Source organism: Plectrocnemia conspersa, unplaced genomic scaffold (genome assembly GCF_051122295.1).
Source record: "Plectrocnemia conspersa isolate PC_06_02 unplaced genomic scaffold, ASM5112229v1 ptg000014l, whole genome shotgun sequence".
Classification (NCBI taxonomy): Eukaryota; Metazoa; Arthropoda; class Insecta; order Trichoptera; family Polycentropodidae; genus Plectrocnemia; species Plectrocnemia conspersa.
In genome coordinates this window covers 13,877,398-13,898,304 of record NW_028277178.1, presented here as the reverse complement: position 1 = coordinate 13,898,304, position 20,907 = coordinate 13,877,398, and the positions used below count along the sequence as shown (strand labels likewise).

General features: G+C 29.1%; 2 protein-coding genes across 3 annotated transcripts; both read right to left on the bottom strand.

Annotated features, from left to right (window-relative positions):
* Positions 1-640: 640 nt before the first annotated feature.
* On the bottom strand, positions 641-1,376 carry Pop5 (POP5 ribonuclease P/MRP subunit). Its single transcript, XM_088204028.1, has 2 exons — positions 1,277-1,376; positions 641-1,211 (listed from the first exon to the last, which is right to left on the bottom strand). The coding sequence occupies exons 1-2, from the start codon at positions 1,294-1,296 to the stop codon at positions 776-778; spliced, it is 456 nt and encodes a 151-aa protein (XP_088060154.1). The 5' UTR covers positions 1,297-1,376; the 3' UTR covers positions 641-775.
* A 2,523-nt stretch (positions 1,377-3,899) lies between these two features.
* LOC148226271 (uncharacterized) lies at positions 3,900-19,769 on the bottom strand. Of its 2 annotated transcripts, XM_088203798.1 has the most exons (5): positions 19,712-19,769; positions 18,105-18,196; positions 11,904-11,958; positions 6,922-7,003; positions 3,900-4,357 (listed from the first exon to the last, which is right to left on the bottom strand). In XM_088203798.1, the coding sequence occupies exons 2-5, from the start codon at positions 18,180-18,182 to the stop codon at positions 4,189-4,191; spliced, it is 384 nt and encodes a 127-aa protein (XP_088059924.1). In that variant the 5' UTR covers positions 18,183-18,196; positions 19,712-19,769; the 3' UTR covers positions 3,900-4,188. The 2 variants fall into 2 exon arrangements, with proteins under 2 accessions (XP_088059924.1, XP_088059923.1); XM_088203797.1 differs by lacking the exons at positions 3,900-4,357; positions 6,922-7,003 and adding an exon at positions 9,226-9,981 and having other exon boundaries at positions 19,712-19,767.
* Positions 19,770-20,907: the final 1,138 nt, after the last annotated feature.

Genomic DNA, 20,907 nt, shown 5'->3' with positions numbered 1-20,907 from the left:
AGGCATAAGATTCACTCTAATTTTATCAATCGTAGAGAAGCCTATACCCACATTCGAAAACTTAAATAATGGAAAAACGATATTATATACTATATTTAGATGCATTTATTAAAGGGAAGATTAGACATTCTATACAACACATTGCTGACAATAACGTCCACATCAACAACATCTGAGCGAGTCTTTCCCCAGCAGGAACAATTAAAATGAAACTTGAAAAAAGGATTTATTGCTCTATGATGTTAAAATTAAAATAGTATTTATACTTTTATTGTTAACATAGTGTAGAACTTGTATTCATTAATAACATTGTATTTTTTGATTCTTCATAACCATATGAATATATTTAAATTTTTATTCGTACGACTCAATACTCAAATAGAAAATAACGAATATTTGGAAACTAGTGGTTATCACTTGTATAATATGTCGCTGTTTTTCAACAGAAGTGGGCATAACCGCTATCATATTTTTAGTATTTTTAGAATCAGCATATTAATCAACTGGTTAATATATTTTTAAGATTAATTATTGTACAAGAATCAAGAATCATTTCATAATTTTGATTGAATATAATATGGTAAAATATATTAGTTATGTTGCTGTGATCAATGAATACGCTAAAATAAAAGGCGAAAAAAATGTTTATACATATGAATAACTATATATTTCTTGTGTACACAAAATTATTGATAAACAATTGTTATATAGTATTTGCTTTATCACTAAAGCAATTTATTAAAATAAATTATAAATGAATTTCGAAACATAAATATTAGCTAACATCGTCGAAGACTGAATTGAAATCTAATACTGCATTTTCGAATTTAGTTTTCTCTTCCTCGGATCGCAGCCTCGCATAAGTTTCCGTCAGTCGTTTCATTTGATGATTTTTAACAAATTTAAAACAATGTTTCAACGTCGCGCCTACATATAATGTGTTCAAGGCTACCTCTTTGCCTTCAATCTCATCAACAAACGGCAAGCAACTGGCCAAAATTCTATACGAGACGTGTCTTGATTTTAGAATAGCAATTTTGGTGATCTCGTTACAATATTTAGCCATAAATCCGCTTTTAACGAGCGCCACGCCATAATCACCGTGGAGTTGTTGCAATTTTTTTATGATACTCTCGTATAGAAAGTAGGATTTTATATTCAATTGGGCGTTTTGTGATTTTCCTGGAGCGACGATCTCCAAAACAATGTACCTATGAAAATCAACATGACGTTGAAATATAGTTTCTTTATAAAGCAATAATTGTTCATTAATTACCTGTGTTTAACTCTAACCATTGTTTTCAATGATTTCGTAGCAGTATTTTAAAAACATAACCAAACCAAGATAGAAATGACAGTTTTTAACTGTGTTGCCAGTAACGAAAAAACATGATACTTAAATGGGGGAAAAAATATTCAAAAATAAATAAAACTAATTAAAATATATAATCGTAGCTATTTAACATTTAAAATGTAAGTTTAATAAATAAATATAAAAAAAACAAGTTATTAATTGACAATTTTATGAAATAAGAAAATCAAATTTCAAGTTAATTTCAGGCTATTTTAAAATCAGATCGTTCGAAAGCACTCTTTCAGAAAAATCAGGCAGAAATGCTCCATTACATTTAAAATTTCGTATCATTTTAGCAGACATAAAAAAATGGTATAAGTGCCGTCATTTTAAATTAAAAAACGTAATATTTTTTCATCGAAACGGCGTTCCAGAAAGTTCCGACTTACTTTCATTGTTCTGATTGTAACATATTTTTCACAAAAGTATTACTAAACCTATTTTTCTTGTTCTAAGGTGGTCTTCATATATTTATTATGGACAAGTAAAATTATTCTAGAGATACACGTTGACATGCTGGCTGAACAGGAAAAATATCTTTTGGTTGTGTGCGCTACTGTAAAGCACAACATGTAGCGCCGCTATATGTTGCATTTATTCATCGGATCTAAACCTCTTTCCAACCGTCGCCGCCACTTTGAGCGGCCTAAATATATAAAAATCACTAGGAGCGAGATTTGGCTAGTACGATGTAAGTTCAAGCACTCGAATTTACATCGTACAAGTCATTTTTATTAAATCTGATTACACGCAGATTATTGTACGGTTTAATGTATGTACAGTGCTTCCCACTCTTCGTTTTAAAACAGGCAGCATAATTTTTCCCTGCAGATAATTTTGTGTCGAATTTTTTTCCGAGTTTGCTTATTAACTTAGTTTCTGGCAAATGCTGATGAATCTAGATTGAATATTAGTAAAAAAATCTATAATGAAGTCATTAAATTATGCAGTATATCTGGTTCATGACATTCGCCCCTCTTAGGGGTAAAATTATTTTCTTTTATTGTTATGAAGAAAGTACTTTGAACTACAAGTTGCACACTCCATGATAATATTTCTCAGGTACGTGGAGCGTGATCCCTTATTCGTTTCCTTAAATTGTTTAGTGATGCTGGTACCACAAATAGTTTTGCGTTGATTTTGACAGCCAATATTGAAATGAAAGTCGACAGGGTTAGGGTTGTAACTGCTAGTGAACTGGTTCTTTAATTCTAAAATTAGGCGGTTTATATAAATTATGTCATAGGTTTAGGGGGGAGATGTTAGCTGAATTGTGACAGTGAACCAAACAGAAGTCTGGCTTAATAACTTATGGAAGCCACCTTAATTAGTATGATATTTTGCCGGACGGATGGCAATTATACACAGATCTGGCCGCTGCAGTAGATGCTTATTGAATTTATTATCCGGCGGATAATGCTCTTAGGATTATTTGTATGGTTTATTGCACTTTTTACCTTGATATTATTTTATTAAAATTCGATAAGAAAACGTTATGTAATAACGATATTAACTAGAAAATAATTTAAAAAATCAAACAAAACAATAAAGATTTTTCTTTTGACAGAAAATATTAATAATTTATATTATGTCAAGAATGAAGCAATGAGTTAATTAAAATTAGGTTTGAGTTTTTTATTTTATATTTTTATTATTGTGTATAAAATTTATTTATTATATTTTAATAGGAAAATGAGCGTTGAAGAATTGAAAAATGCACCCAAACATGAACGGAAATTTCAGAAATCAAGGCGTAAATTATTAAACGACGGACTTAACATTTCAAGCGAATTTTTAAACACATTTTTCTCGGACGAGAAAAATAAATATTCCTATGATGAAATGTTGAATAATTACAAATCTAGCATGCAAGAAGCTTTCAACAAAATCAAGCTGGAGGCGAAGATGTACAAACGTGTAAAGGATATAAAGTCGAAACACAAATTTGATATTGCAAAGAGTGAAGACGGAACCGATAGTACATTATTAAGTCATGATTGTAACTTGACGATAGATTTCGACTTATCGAATATATTAAACAGTGAATGTGAAAAAGACGATTCTATTTTGGATCTGCAAGACATTCCTTTAGATGAAAATAACGTTAAGTCGGAAGTTGAAAGTAAGACTTGTTTTGAAACGTATCGAAAATGTGATGTAAGCGATATGAACATTAATAATAATAAATGTCATAACAATTGTACAAAAAAAAAAGTTAAAATAAATTCTCAAAACGCAAGTTCACAAAGTCGTACAGGATGGCTTGAAATAAATCCAATTATTACCAGAACAGGTTTAATGGTGACAATTAAATAAATAAAATAACAGTTGATTATTTAATGTGATCAAGATAAAATCTTTTTTAGTTTTTTAACGATGTTTCTTGACTCCAGACACATAAACAAAGTTTCCCAAAGTTTAAGATTTCCCACAGGATGGTCTCCATTAATGATTCATGCATAAACCGAGCATTGTTATTATAACTTTATATTATATTATGAAATCTGTTGAACAGTTTTTAGGAAACAAATAAAAAATCCACAAGTACGATTGCAATTTTATTGAATAGAATAATTGTAACATTTAAGTAAAATCATGCAATAACATCAATACATTCAAGACTTTGTTAACATTTAGACAATAAAATATCATACAAGGAATGTCAAAATTTCACAATAAGTTTATAACTTAGTTCTAAAAATACACTTTATTTTGGATAAATAAATAGAGGGGAGCATATTGGCAATTTACAAGGTTTAAGACATTTTTTTTAGAGCCGTATCTATTTGAATCTATTTAATGTATGTAATGTTGATGGTTTTATTTGAAAGTGTTTATGGTGCAAAGCGTTTCACGAAATGCTCCATGTTGGAATGGTCCAGTTCGTCGAAGTTTATCGTTTCCCCACTTTTCTTCTCTTCGTTCTTGTCTCCTGATGTTTGAGAATAGTAGGCCAATGGGGATGAATAGCCGCCGAACAAGCCATGTCCGTATGCCAATCTCCTGAAGAATAAAAAATATGTAAAAAATAATAACCAGCTATTTTTATTTTTATCAGACCGATTTGTTGACCGGTTTATGTAACTATTATATAAAAATTTGTGTACTATAGTCAAATTTATTTTTTATAAGGGTGCAAGAACATTTTTAATTAAAATTGATGAATATGGGTATTTTGCAGTTGACAAGCCATAAATTAACACAAAATCTATAAAACCCCTCTTCTTCATAGGTTTTGAAACTCATCTAGAAAGTAACGTGGTGACTATCGGTTAGGTATAATACACCTATTGAAATTTACGCGTTGACTGTGAGAAAAACTTGTCGCAATTCGCGTTAAAAGCGCAATTCACCACCGACAAGTGCAAGAGACTAGCAAAAAGCATTATTCAACGGTCGTTCGGACCTTTACAAATACAAATGCTATTGTATTACAGTGACAAACGTAGTAGATTAAACGCGATATGACAAGTGCGAGGCTGCCAGATCTTTAAATATTTAAACTGTAACAGTGACGTCAATATTCTAATAGGAAAGCAGACGGAATAAAAGAAATTCAATTACACCCCCAAATTTTCGTAATTGGCCGTCGTGATTCGGACAACAGGGAACCTCATCCAGTTAGAACAAGCATATATAAGCAAAAACATAACACGTACAATTTACGTCCATTTAGAATTCGTTTCTGGTAAAAACAAAAAAATCCCCGACTAAAGATACATCGACATAGACACCAGTTTTAAAAATTACTGGATTACGAAGCAAACAAGGCTACGAGAACATCACGTATAAATAATGATACGCAAATTGTACGTGACTGAAAGTTGTTGTACAGTAATAATATTTTATAACTAAAAACCTATGCATTATACAAAAAAAATAACTTGAAACTTGGGTTCAGACACTATTAACCTTAATAACATTGAATTTAATAAGTATTGTTTGAACTATCCTTTGTAGTTATTGGACGGTCACCTAATAAATATAAGCTTTCACAAAGTGTTGGAATTGGAAGTGGAGCCAATTTTTAATGTGGTTGGATCTTTTCTTGATCTATCATTGATTTAAGTTTCTTAGAAGAAATAAAATATGTGAGCAAATAATATATGTATACAATAATATATTCCCTAAAACATTATCCTAAAATATTTATATAATCCATTCCCTATTATGCTGTCTCTACAACTGTTACATATAGGTTCGCCTATCATATAAATATTTTACTACTATTCAAATCAAAATCAAATTGATGAAAAAATAAACGAGCTAAACCAATTGAATTGCGAGTTAAACTGTTTTACAATCAGTGTTATAGTCTTATGCTTTAAATGAGCTTTTGAACTATCTCGCATGGTAATAATAATAAGTTAACTACCTTTTAGCAATATTTTCTGTAAAATATAAATATTAAATAAATAAAGAATACTGGTTATGTATGCATGTAGAGCAATTGAATACGCTTGGGTATGTACTTTGAGTCACTGTATTTAGTGTTTTTGAAATAAATTTAATATTGTATAAATTTTATAAATATGGTATAATGTCAGTAAGTAAAGTTGTCCGATCGATTATTTTTATCATTTTATATGTGTATTATTAGAGAAATTAAATGTTCTTGCTAACTAGTTTAAGTATAATCCTGTATACTATAAGCACTACTGCATTAGAGAGAACGTATTATAAATATAATACATACAATAATGCATTTATTAAAGTATAGATACTATTAAATATAATATATAATATAATATCATATGTTAACTATTAAATAATTAAAAATATAATATGTTTACTATTAAATATAAATGGATTAGTTCACTGCAACTGAAGTGAACACGAGTTAGGTTTCGATGTCTTGCTGCGAAAGATGATTAGAGGACCTTTTCCCTCAACATAATGTATTCATGTCGTATAATATATGATTTTACAAATATCAACTTTTACTAACAAAGGATGCCGCTGATTAAAAAACGTTGAAAAGTTTCAATTAAAATAAAATCCTACAATATGCTTTTGATCAAGCTTTCATTCTACAAAGTGTGCGGCAGCAAAAAACCTATTCAACTACAGTTTTTCATTACCGCTACAAATCCGCAATCTAGTTGTATTGTCCAAAGCTAAATAATAATATTAAACATGTGTGATCAAATAGATAAACTTTAATAGAAATGGAACATAGATATATTTAACATTTATATTATTTAAAATGAAATATTAGATTTATTTGTAGATTAAGTCTAGCCCAATATAAAATATAATAAGGGTAAAATCTTATTAAGAAAAGAGCATGGTCAAAAAGGGTAAGTTAATAACCGTGTTTAATACTGGGCTAGTTCTTCTCTATTACGCGTTTTATCTTAAATGTCAGGTTGTGTGTATATAAAAAAATACTGTCCCCCAAATACGTTTATACAACATAAACAACGTCCTCTGCCGTCGCTTTTAATACAGTACCCAAAAGCTTTTCCGGTTGGGTAGTGAAGTATAATAAACATATTGTCGATTCCTTTCGATGATGAATTTACCATGATATTCTGTGTTTAATATGATGTAGAAAATTTAATTACCTCAAGTAGTTTGCATTCATTGGGCTGATTTCCCTGAGAAGATTTCCACCGCCGAGAGCATCTAGATTGCGGGCGTTATGACCTGTTTGATGGTTAAAATTATGATTAATTAATTGATTTATTTATTGTTTGAGTCATTTTTACTGACAATACTTACGAAACATCTCAAGATATAAAATATTTGAGTCTAACATGAATTGCTCCATGTTTTTCGGGAAAACTAACCCTGGATATTCTAATCAAAATATCAATACATTGCTTTTAAATGTTAAGTGGAATACTAATAGTAATATTATTGTTATGTTATAAAGAGTATATTAATAAGTTTACTATTAAATATATTGTAGAAGCGACCCAAAAAAATATTTTTGTTTCTGTAATATCACAATAAACATATTGTTGTATTGTATTATATGTCATATAATTTAAAGGATTTTATACTTTTGTCTTTATAAATCTACAAACGTAACATACTAAAATTACGCTAGTCGATTTACTATAATATAATATGGCTAATGTAAATCAGAGTAATGGTTGGAAAAAATTAGTATGATTTTATTTGATTTTATACGAATTGATTTCAATTGTATCTGATTAGTATAATATATAATTATAATCACGATCGATCTTCGCAGATTAGGTTTTTAAAATATTCAGAATCTCGCGACTGAATTAATATTATAAAATCGAGGTGGTGCATTTATTGAATGTAAGCTGTAATAATAGTGTATATTTAATACAATATATATCACTGATTTCAATCTGTGATATATATTGTTAGTAGTTGTTGATTGTGTTTACTCGGTTGTATCGCATTTGACTAAATCCTGTCATGTTAAAACGAAAGAATTACAATAAACACAAGAGAATAAAAATATGGAAGACATTAGGCAGATATTTAAACTTTTTGCAATGCATGTATTCTTAAAATGTATTCAATAAATCAATTTTTTTAATATGAAAATGACTAAATATATACAGATTATTTTATTTTTACTGTCTGGCTTAATAAAACACAACAATATTATAACAATTATTAAATATTTAGGATTAAAATAGTATTTTTAAATTTAATTATGTAAAATGAATGGATTTTTATATGTTCTATTGAATTCTACAATTTACATTATATTACTGCATAATTAAAAAAAAATATTATATACCAAAAAGTTCTAGTGCGACCAGAGAATTTTTATTATTAATTATTCAATGTTCTAAGAAATTAATTGCTAAATAAATGATAAACAATAAATAAGATTTATAAAAATGGTAGATATAGCTGTGATTTGTCTTTTTTACAAAGCAATTATTGTCGAATTGTATTAAGCAATATACATTTTTATTGTTCGTCAATCGTTAAACATATATCGATTTAAGTTAATCAAAATATGGAAAACATAATCTGTAATAAATATTTTTTTGAATGATCCATTTGTAAGATAATTGTTTTCATAATTAATAATAATAACCTATGTATACAATTGTCAAGTTGTAGTTAAAACATAGTTATTTGCTTTTAGTTTTCAAAAAAATATTAAGCAATTATTATAAATGGCGATAAACTATTACTTTTATCAATTGATTAATAGTATTAATAATATAAGAAAAACAATTTATAAAGGTAAAATAATTCTTAAAATTTCATAATACATTTAAAATAGCTTAGATCAAAATTCTTTCATTGTTCAGCTTCACGAATTCTTAGTCAATTCAAATAATCATAATAAATTGTTCCGTGTACGTTTTTATATTGACATAAGTTTCGTCAGACAATTTATACTTTTGTCCGTATCTACATATATATGTTTTTTCATTTCTAAAGCTACTTTGATCTGTGCTTATCAAACAATGGCGAAAAATAAAATAGCTTCGGTTCCTTCGCATTTAAGTTATTTAAAATTTTCGCTTTTGTAAGAGCGTGGATTTTACATAAGAGGTTTGAGTTTGATTCTATAACCAATACACAATTGTTATATAAAACATTTATTTTACATACACAGAAGTAAACGTTTTTTACCACGTTGATTGATCATTATGTCAGCGCAACTTAATCCGCATTTAATGAACTTAATTAGCTGTTCATCAACGAAATGCACTAATTGTTTTTCACGTGAAGCTGAAACTGGTTTATTTAACAAAGCATTATAAAATATAAAGTAAACGACGATTATTCGGCTGAAAAATATGTTAATTGAATAAAAAAGAAATTGATGTTATAGTTTATTCATATGAATCGATGAACATTTCTTATATTTATATCATTATTACAGTAACGATGAGATCCTTTTATGTATAATATATATGTTTTTTTTTTAATAATATTTATAGGCCAATTTATTGTCTGAGTCACTCTTCTCGTTAAGGATGTTTAGAATATGTTGTGGCTCTTTAGTCTTGAACTACCGCTTTCAATCGAGCGAATCAGATTTCCACCGCCTAATTGATCCAAATTCCTGATCAAATTACCTCCTCCCAATTGATCTAAATTGCGGGCAAAATTACCTCCGCGCAACATATGTATCCTTTTAGGTATATTTCCACCTCCGATTGTATCCAAGTGTCTTATTGGTATATTTCCACCTCCGATTCCATCTAAATTCTGTTTCGGTATATTCCCTCCTCCGATTCCATCCAAATTCCTAACCAAATTTCCACCTCCTAATTGATCCAAATTCCGAACTAGATTACCACCTCCTATTTGATCCAAATTCCGGACTAGATTTCCACCTCCCAACTGATCTAAATTTCTGACCAGATTTCCACCTCCGATTGGGTCCAAGCTCCGAACTAAATTACCACCCCCTAATTGATCCAAGTTGCGTACTAGATTACCACCTCCCAATTGATCTAAATTCCTGATCAAATTTCCACCACCGATCTGATCCAAATTTCGAACCAAATTTCCTCCTCCTAGATGATCCAAGTTTCTGACCAAATTACCACCCCCCAATTGATCCAAGTTTCTGACCACATTTCCGCCTCCGATCGGATCTACTATGTACTCCTGTGCGGCCCCGTTTGCTTTTTGATAACTCCTATAATTCTGGTTTACAGCCGGTCCTGAAATAACAATTTAGACAGAATAATTAATGTTGTACTCGGAACCATGCTAGTTTAAGCGTACTGCACCAAAGAATATGAATGCAGGTGACATAAACGTACAAAAAACATTTAGATGAATTTCTATGACAAGGTGAACCGAAAGCCCCGCTGTGACACTTTCATATTGCGATCCTTTCATGTGATGAAAGGTATGATGATAAGTAGTCGTGTGCAGGAAATATCCTCTATGCATAAATAAAGCAGTGAATTATCAAATATATTTACCAATTAATGTATATAGCTGAAACCTTAAATGAAATTTTCGGGATAAACTTGAACTTAATATTATGTTACGTGAAGGGTTTCAAAAATTTTACTCAAATAAATATACAGTGAATATTACGATGAAATATATTAAAGTTTTAGATTATTAATTAATCCAGAAATGATTGTGAATTAAAAAGCGTCCATCCACCAATGATTATACTAAATAATATATTATGAACTAATCTAAAAGGTTAGTAATAAAAATCATCATATATGCTTATAAGATATTAATAAAAAAAAACTATGTTACCATTTATTCTAAATCGACTATCAATAATGCAAAATTAAAAGCAATAGTGATATTAAACTATTCATGTCTTATTCAATCTGCTCGTACATGAACCATTGTTGCTATAAAATGTTGATACAATTAAATAATATGATTATTAGATATGCATAAAATAAATTTGCTGAAACCTTTATTTATAAATTATTGCAATCATTGTGATCGGATAAGTTATAAACATTAACTTATTTTATGTGATTAGTACGTATATACGATTACATATATAATTAACGACACAATAATAAAATACACTTACCTTTTCGAAACACGAAACATATAACTAGAATACACATTTACAAAATACCCAACACCCAAAAAACCAATCTTGACCACCGTCCGAATACAGATTAAGTGTGATTTAGCAATTTTTGCAAAGGCTTTACCTTTGTTTAGGTATTTTGTTTTAACCCGCTCAGCACGTGTGCGAATCACGTCTTCTCAAGAATTTAAGGACCGATGAAGTTTTTAATGGAAATTCTTCTTGATTATAAGGGAAAACGAGAGAAATTGTATACGAGGCTTGAATTGAGAATTATAGAGCGTCTGGCGACACTGCATTGTTTTAAAGAGTTTAACTAAAATATATATTTTTACATTAAAACTTCTTAAAGTTCACTTCTCATATAATGTATTAAGATTAACTGTTTCTCTTCAGTTAAATAATAATTGAAATTCGACTCGAATTCGCGACATTTCAAAGGCGATTTGGCCATATTACAAACGGCCAGATAAACTTGAGCTTAATCGTTTGGTTTTATTGTGTTGATATTATAAATACATTATGGAAAGATTCTTGGAAATATATATATCTTTGAAAGCGAAACAGTTCGCCGGGAACGGTACGTGTCTTTTGTTAAATTCGATTCATTTCCATAGCTTAAATACTGAATTCGAATAATAGACTGACGGCTTTCGATTTTCAATAAGTATTTTGCATATATAGTTATACAGGTTTTATTCTACTCCGTGATTAAAATGATAATTTAATTATTTTGAGTGACGCATTTCATCCGGAAAATCCTGATGCAACCGAATAAAAGTAAAGCGAACGATTAATACCCACGAGTATATTCACACATATTAATCTAATTGAAATATACAGTTGTTAGTATAACGAATCGATATTAATAAAACTGACGATACACAATTGGGATATTGTACAAACAATAAATTTGACAAACATTTGATTATGAAATATTTACACACACAGTATATATATATGTAAAATGATTATAATGTACATAATTATAAAATAATTTTAATAGACGAATGAAAATTCATTTACTAAGTTGTTTTCTTAAGAAGAAATATGTCTCATAATATTTACCGTAATCTTCATATCGCGATTCCCGTAGCTCATTCAGGAGTCGAGCGATTTCTTCCTGTGGATAAAGAAAGATAAACATTATATCTACATATATGTATTTAAAAAAACATGTAATGAATGACTTACAATTCTCTCATATATAAAATTTATTTTTCATTATAACATATTATGTAAAATATGACATTCATTATTATTTATACGGCAAAATTTATTGCTCCTTACATTCGTGTCAACCATATTCATTTACATTACAAATATGGGTCTAACTGAAAACAAGATGTAAAATAAAAACACATCCTACATGTCGAAAAATGTAATTAGTCAAGGTTATTTGAGTAACACTTAAGCGCTTTCGGATTTACGTTCCGCGTTTGGATTTTATATTAAATAATATTTTTAAAAACGTCCATAGAATGACATAAAGCTTTAATTAACCCATTTTGCCGTTTTACAAAAGCTTGCTCACGTAATGCGTTATCGTTTAACTGAAAAACGTAATGCTGGCTGTCCGCATCAAAGACGGTTCGAAAGGGGGATATTTGCCGAGTTCACCTGACAGAGCTTAAATTGACCGAAGCTCTCGAAGCGAGCTTTCGAGACGGTTAATTAAAAGTCCATCTTATTTATCCATTCGGGCACTCGTAAAAATCCATTAAAACTGCGTCGGAGTAGGGAATCGTTTTGCGGTTTAATATTTAATTTTAATCACGATCGAAATGGCAATCGAGAGCTTTTCGAAGCTTAATATTCAACCGGCTCTGTTTTGCGTTGTAAAGTTTTAAAGCTACACTTAAAATTTTGTTTGATGAATGTTAAATTATGAATGTAATAATTATTCCTGAGGTACGATCACCTTTATAAAATAATCTAACTGTGCGGTTTAATGAATATATTTTTGTAAAAAAAGTTTTATATACCGACATAATCGCAAATAAATTATAGATATTTATTTTTAATTATTTTATTTTAAAACAAAGGGTAAAAGCGAACGTATTATATTTCACAAAATTTTCGCAAATTCTACGTTATCAATTTCATTGAAACTTTTTTATACGCTTTATAAAAGCTTATTAAGATTTAAAAAGCATTTGGTAAAAAACCTAACATAATAGATAAGCAAGAACATGTTTTTAGATCATAGCAAAAACTATACTAGTTAAATTAAATAATAAATAAACAGTTATATTGTACACATAAATTAATTTTTTACCAGCTCCTCATAACTATCGCTGAAAACTTCATTGCTGGATGGCTCGTGAAAAATAAGTGTTTTTAAGCTCTAACGTTCTGGCTGCAACATGTAAGAATAAGGAACGCAATCGCGAGCTGAAAGTCACCGAGCATTAATTAAGGGTTGTCAACACTAAAAAGTGCTGAATATTTCTACATACACGTTACACCAAGAGTGCAATATTGTATTCCAACGCAAATAGGCATTAGATTACAAATAACCCGTACTCCCACTTATAGAGATATCTCAGAAATTTAGACATCTCATAAAAGTACTCCGCTTCACTTGGATTCCAGACAAATGAGCCATATTCGAGGACACTGCAAACTAGCGCATCGTACAGAACGCAATAAATTATTAAAGTGACATGCACTCCGCATAACGAATCCGAGATATGCCTAAGCTGTAAGAGAGCCCGCCGGACAAGGGTATCTGAAAAATGTGGCAATGTGATGCTGAAAATTAGTCGATTGTCGTTCGACCACCTCCACAGTGACTTCAGATATTTTTGTAAAAAGGATGACTCTAGACTTTGAAAGATTTTCAGGTCAACCACTTACACTTATATAAAATATTCCGAGTTAATAATTTCAGAGTTAAAAACAGAGGACCCAGATTGGATCCCTGTGGTACTCCAGAAAGAGCGAAATACTCATCTAGCATAGCTCACATATTGACAGCGGCAACTGAGATCTTAAAGTTGTTCCTTACTTCAAAAGACTACTGTGTCAAATTAAATAGTGCTTTGACTTCAATTTTTAATAAATAGATTTTTTTTTATCAATAAATATTTATTTATAAACTATTGTTGTAATTTTTATTTAAAATACCACAATTTATATTTGTTATTATATAAATAAAAATATTCGTATTACATTTACTTTAATTAACTCACAATAAACAATTTACTTTAAAATATAAAGATCGACTAATACCTAAAAGACTTGGGTTCAAATATCATATTACTTCAATTTCAAGATCGAAATTAGTGATTATTATAGAATTATAATTTTGATCGAATATCAGAGATTAAGTTTTTATAGATTATACTAATCTCAGAGATGAATAATTAAAATAAAATCGAGCTAGGTTGTACGTAGTGACATTTTTTGATTATAAGCTATAATAAAATATTAAAATGAATTAAATATATGTCACTGATTTGACTTTGATTTAAATCCATTTAGTTGTTGATTGTGTTCACCTTGTTGTAACGCAAACGTCTGTCAATTTGTCTGAAGATTAATTTATTAATATGATATATCTACTATAAACATATATTTTAATTGGTTTAACATGTATGTCAAAATCTACAAACAAAATTTTGAAGTAATTAGTTTAATAGTTAGTTTTATCGATATATTATAAACAAGCAAACATCATATTGAAACGAGCAAATGAGAAACAAATAAGTTAAATACGAAACTTGAAAACGTAGCGTTATATTAGTCATTATGTAAGTTTTTGTAAGCCTTGGAAATCGCTTATTTGAGTAGAAACAAGAAGACTTCATCACGATTTTCGAACAGTACGCCCATATTTTATCTTAGATCAGATCCATCTACGGCTATATTAAAAATATTGATTTACATAATAACTATAAATCTATTGTTTCACAAAAGTATTTTATTTTATTTTTAGAGGCAGTATTATTTTTAACATTAAATGACAGAAGGTGTTTCTGCGCTTGACATTTTAATTAAATAATTGACTTGACTGTGATCGATTATTAGTAATTTAAAAAGTGAGGAAATTTCTTTTGATGTCCTCGGTGGCATTAAGTTGATCCCCCGTCCAAATTAATAATTAGCTTTCCTTCAAACAATCGACAAAATCAACATTGTCGCCGATGTTTGTCGAAATAACGCGAAGCGTTCAGTGTTTGTCCAATTGTTTAATACTCGCACCCGGTTAATAAAACATGAACGTTTGACGTGATGTACTCGAAGTCGAATTGGACCACGCCTACCGCGTATTGACAAAGGTATTAATATTAATGGCGCCTGCAGTATTATTCAACGCCGAAGGGACCCGAAATTCGAATGTCAAAGGACCCGAGTCCTTTCATTATTAAGCGGAAACCCAGAAAACGGAATTGATTAATTATGAATAAAAATAAAATAAAACACATTATTTTTATTGCTAACATAATTCATAGTGGCTGATATATAATAATCTGAAATAGTATTTGATTTGCTTCTCGCAATATAATTAACATATTAATACAAATGCTACATCTATTAAGCCAGATCACTTTCTTCGTGCGAAAACGTGACCGCCAGATATATATTCCTATTTAATTTTAAATCTGTAAGAACAAATTAAAAGTAAGGTAAACAAGAATTAAAAGCTCTGCGCTGTTTCGATCAGAGGATAAAGATATGCAGATGACACGAATAATAAAAAAATAAAAATAAAGTAAGAGATTTTTAGATAATAACAAAACATTATCTTGTTTGATATAACCAAGAAAGAAACAATTAGTGACTTACTACAAGCATGATTTTAGTACATATGACCTCAAAAAAAGGAGAAGAATTAATCTTATGTTGATTAATGATAGGAACAAATTAATTCCACACAATTCCAAATTCTCACTTTTCGCCAATGAGCTAAGTATTAATTTAAATTGATTACATTTAGGATTACATCAAACTTTAATTTTGATATGTTTAGAATAAAAAAATAAGATATATATAAGCTATTCTAAAACTAAAACTCTACATAATATTATGAAATGGATTACAAGGTGCTTCAACGCATAGAAGTGGTAACCGATTAGGGTGTCCTATTTCCAGCAGATAATAGATTCAATCATCAAATACAAAACATATGCAAAGAGTCTTTAAGATAAAAGGATTTTCCCTGCTATATGCTAACCAATTGAGGAGCTCGATGGTACTTTATGCTTTGTATATGCAGTAACCTTGCGCATGCAACGCTGATCTGGTTGCCAATTATTGCAACCGACTCAGTTTGAATAGAACATGCTTAAAATAGGTTCTTCAAATATCTGTACATGAAAATATTATCCCTTTTTATTTATCACAAAATTCTTACAAGGACGTTGTACCGAGAATGCAATAAATTGTATTCCAAACGCTCCTAACTAAACCTAGGATATAAATATGGATACGATTCGCTCTCTCTCTTGTAGAGATATATTAGAAATTTTCTTTGAATTCTCTTCAACAACAACAAGTACTTCGCTCCAGACAATAGAGCCATATTCGATGACGCTATGAACTAGCGTATCGTACAGAGCGCGGATCAACAAAAAGTATTTTAGCGACACGCGCTCCGCATAACGAAGCCGAGCATCCTTGACGCCTTATCATGATGTGCATAGAAAATTTTGCACGTCACTCATAAGACATCAATATAAATATTTCTGCTTAAAACACCTTTGCTTAAGCTGGAAAATGTGACAACGTAAGCTAAAGGTAGTCGTTTATCAATCGACCACTTCCACAGCGAATTCAGATCTTTCTGTAAAGAGAGTGAATCCGAATTTATGCGAATACTCTGAAACACTTTCAGCTCATCAGCATATATTAATTAATTTTCGCATGTATGTCGGTAATAAAGAGCAGAGGACTCCACGATGAGCGAAATATTCATTGAAGTGATGATTGCCATAGTTCACATATTGACGGCAGCGATAAAAAAACCAAAAGGCGTTCTAAAAAACGTAGTTGCGTAACTTTCTAAGAAGTAGCTCATGATAAACTTTGCGGAATGCCTTTTGAAAGTCGGTTTTTGATTTTGAAATCGAGGTATTTTGTCACCGCTTTTGAAAGGCATGGGAGTGGTGATAGTAGAACGACGCGGACGAAGCCCGTGTTGTTGGTATACTAGCGCTTGCCGGCAGTGATAGTTAAAATATAAATGAAAAATTATATCAAACGACTGGTGGATCGGTGCAACTTTCGTACGTCTACAAATTAGGAAAATATATTTTAAGCGACATATTGAAAATTAATCCAAAGAGAACAAGGAGATTAACCTGACAGCCCTTCGATATAAAGCCGGGGGAAAAGTCCGGTCCTGTTAATATATACAAAGTGGAAAATATTACAAACATACTAATAATAGAAAAGCTTAAATCTGCAAAACTACAGAAATCGAGTAAGGGGCGGTTGTGGTTGAGGATTTCTAGACTTATTGCAACTTGTTGTACCGTGGTTTACGCATACTATAAGTAGATATTATCTGGATTATAACGCTTTTTTTAATAATAGCAGTAACCGGGTGTGAAATTGTTTTTTCATCAAATTTTAGCTGAGCACTCGGTTTTACTGTATCAAAAGAGTTTTCAAAAATATATATTATATACATAATATACGAAAATGAGATTATTTTGCAAAAAGGCAGGAAATTGTTATTTTAATGAATAGATAAATTATTATACAAGTAGTAGATATTTATATATTTATAACATTATATAAAATTCAGTTAAATATTGCTTGACTTGACGACTAAACAAAGTGTACCGCAAAGTGGTGATTTTATTTTATTTTTCACGTATATATAATAAAATAAAATATATACATATATAAATTATACTTATAATGAAAACCTTTATGTATTACATTTACTGAAAAAGGAAATATAATACATACATATAAATAAGTTTAACTTTAAGTTATTAGTATAGAAAAGAGCTTAGTAGTTATCCTACCAATTATTTAGAATTTTATATACGATTATAAGTAAGTAGTTAATGTCAATAAATCATGATTAATATTTTATTTAATTTAATTATATGTATAGTGAATATTTAATAATAAAAATATTTTGTTACGTTAAAGCTACTGTAAATGTATAATTTTATTAATGCTTTTAAAGTTTAACGTGTTCAAACGAGTTGTTTAACTGCGAGCTACTAAAAATGAGTAAAACAAGTCTATGTACTACATGATATTTTAGTGAGATTGTTTTATTTAATTAATTAAAAATATTTTACTTACTCTGGCAGGCATAGCTTCTGTTAGGGTCATCAAAGCTGCGACCGAGATGACTACGTAGAACAAAGCCGCGGACCTCATTTTGGATAGTTGCTCTGTTAACGAGAAAGTGTAGTGTATAACAACTGATATTCGTATTATAGAGTTAAAAGGGAACTTTAAGTATAATTAGTAACTTTATAAAGCTTATACGTGGACTGAAGTTGCATTAGACGCATAATTAACATAAATAGCATAGCTTATGAAACTGTGATAACATTGCATATAATTATGTAAATGTAGTTAAAATATTAAAATGCCGTTATGTCGTTATACAAAAATATTTTTATAACTATATTTTTATCACACAAATTTTGACGATTATTTATTGTGTGAGAGCAATATTGAAAAGAGGTGAAACTATCAAAGATATTACATTTAAATTATTGTTTTTTTTTTGTGATTCTGTTTTAATTAATATTTCTATCGACATTTATAAAATCTATTAAAAGCTTAAAAAAATAGATAGAACGGAAAAATATTACTTCTACTTATTGAAAGTAATATATTTATTCTTCTACAACTTTATGTATTTTAAAATCAGAATATAATATTTTTTATAACAATAAATTAAAATATTTATATTTCTGAAATACGGAAAATAATTAAAATCAGTATTCTTGACTTGATTATATTTATTTATTCGAGATTCAGAAGCTTAGATAAATATTAAAAAATATTTTAAAATTATCAAAAACAAATATCATTTTATCGAATAATTCATAAAAACATATTTTTACGTATATTTTTTTATAATAAGAGAAAATACCATTGATGAAAGTACCTTAAATATTTGATATTTTATATGTGTGGTTTTAATTTATTTTCAAGTAAAAAATATAGTCTATCGCTACTAATATTTTATAGAGAAAAGCAATTAAGAAAAATAAAGATTTAAACTAGAAAATTAAAATATAAAACGAATGATTCTTTCATATAAAAAGTATTGCTTTAATTAAGTTAAATAATAATAAATAAAATACAAAATGAGACATATCAGGTGATAATGAAATATTCAATTTGAGTCCTTCTGGAATACATACTAAATAATTTACGCATATTTTTTCGTCTTTTGATATTTAGAAACAACCCTCATGTATTGTATTTGAATAATTTATGGCGAATGTCTGAAATTCGTCATATAAGCGGTGAACCATAACGATAAGGGTTGAATCTTGTTTTCAAAATTTCAGAGGGATTTATTGTGACCTTTTATTAATTATTTGTATTCTCAAATTGTGTATATTTCCCACAATAAAATTGTGAATATGGGAACAATTGCGAGGTATAAAAATAAAAGTATCAAAAAATCTCAAAATCAAAATATACTCGTAAAAGTTTGGCGTTAATAATACATACGCGATTAGTATCGAATGGGATATAACTTTTACGTATTTCAACTTTATATATAACTCAAAAAATAAATATATTATATATATATCTTATAAAGGAAGTAAATTGCGTTTTATCGACACGTTTCGATATTTAACACGACACATTTACAAGTCTGCCCTATATTTTTAATATGGACATACATGTATATAATAATATATATGAAAGCTTATACCCACTTTTGTTTTAATCGGTGTTCTCTCGAAGTGCTGCAACCAGAACGGAACACGCAAGTGAGCTCTGTTAAGACTTGGGCCGTTTATATACCCGCTATCACAATCCATACCACCCACAGCCTACATCCACCCCGTGTGCCTGCCACCCACTCGTCAAGGTGTAAAAACTACTGATATACACAGGACTAACAAAAATACAGTAACTGGACTATGCATTTTACAAAAAAAATATTTTACTCTAAACATAATTTAAATTTATTATTTTATAATATGATATTTATCAAGTGATTAAATCTAACTATTAATAGACTTACACCTAGTAATTAGTTCGTTAGAAAGTTAATATTTAAAAAAAAATTGTAATGGATGATAAAATATGAAGTGTCTTTGTATACGAGCAATTATTTAAATAATGACATAAGTAGTATAATTAGAGTATACATATAGATACAAATATTTGAGCTACAGTTTTCTTTTATTTTGATATTATTTTAAAATAGATAAATGTGATTTTATAAAGTAAGTAAGTGTTAAATCTTCCAGTTGTAATCTAACAGGCGTGAGCCCAATGCGTTACAACGGGCATTATATATAATCAGGCATAATGAAGCAAGTATTAACCATTAGACAGAAAGTCTGGGAATCGGTGAGATCTATATTATTAATTATAAATTATTATGCGCTATATAAATTATAATCAATAGATGTTTTTCTTAATAATAGCGCATTTTTAAAGATAAAAAAATCGAGTGGCGCTGCCGGGGATCGAACCCGCAACCTCAGAATAACTAGTCTGAGACGTTACGGACTACGCTATTCCGTCCTATATGCAATTCCAACGTCGTGGAAATATTTGTAGTATTTATAAACATCCTCATTAAAATCATATCTTAAAACAGTATTACATTTAAAAATAAATATGCAAAATTAAATGAAAATTCTTTATATCATAATTTTAAAAATTAAGAAATCGCCAAGCGTGACAAAATTCGTTATAAATACTTGATTGTCTATCAAAAATTATGCGTAATATGACTAACAATTTACAATCCAAATTTTACAGTCAGCAATCCAAATTTTTGAGTACATTATCGAATATATTTGCCCATTTTTACCTATTCGATACTTTATTATTTGTGAAATGTTGAGATTAAAAAAAAATTCTAAATGAATATTGCATTAACTGAAAAAACACAGAT

Coding starts and splice junctions, on each gene's coding strand:
- Pop5 (XM_088204028.1), bottom strand. CDS start 1,296: ATGGTTAGAGTTAAACACAG. Junction 1,212..1,276: donor ATGGTTAGAGTTAAACACAG/GTAATTAATGAA, acceptor TGATTTTCATAG/GTACATTGTTTTGGAGATCG.
- LOC148226271 (XM_088203797.1), bottom strand. CDS start 18,182: ATGAGGTCCGCGGCTTTGTTCTACGTAGTCATCTCGGTCGCAGCTTTG. Junction 11,959..18,104: donor CAGAAGCTATGCCTGCCAGA/GTAAGTAAAATA, acceptor CTTTATCCACAG/GAAGAAATCGCTCGACTCCT. Junction 9,982..11,903: donor ATCGCGATATGAAGATTACG/GTAAATATTATG, acceptor TTGTTATTTCAG/GACCGGCTGTAAACCAGAAT.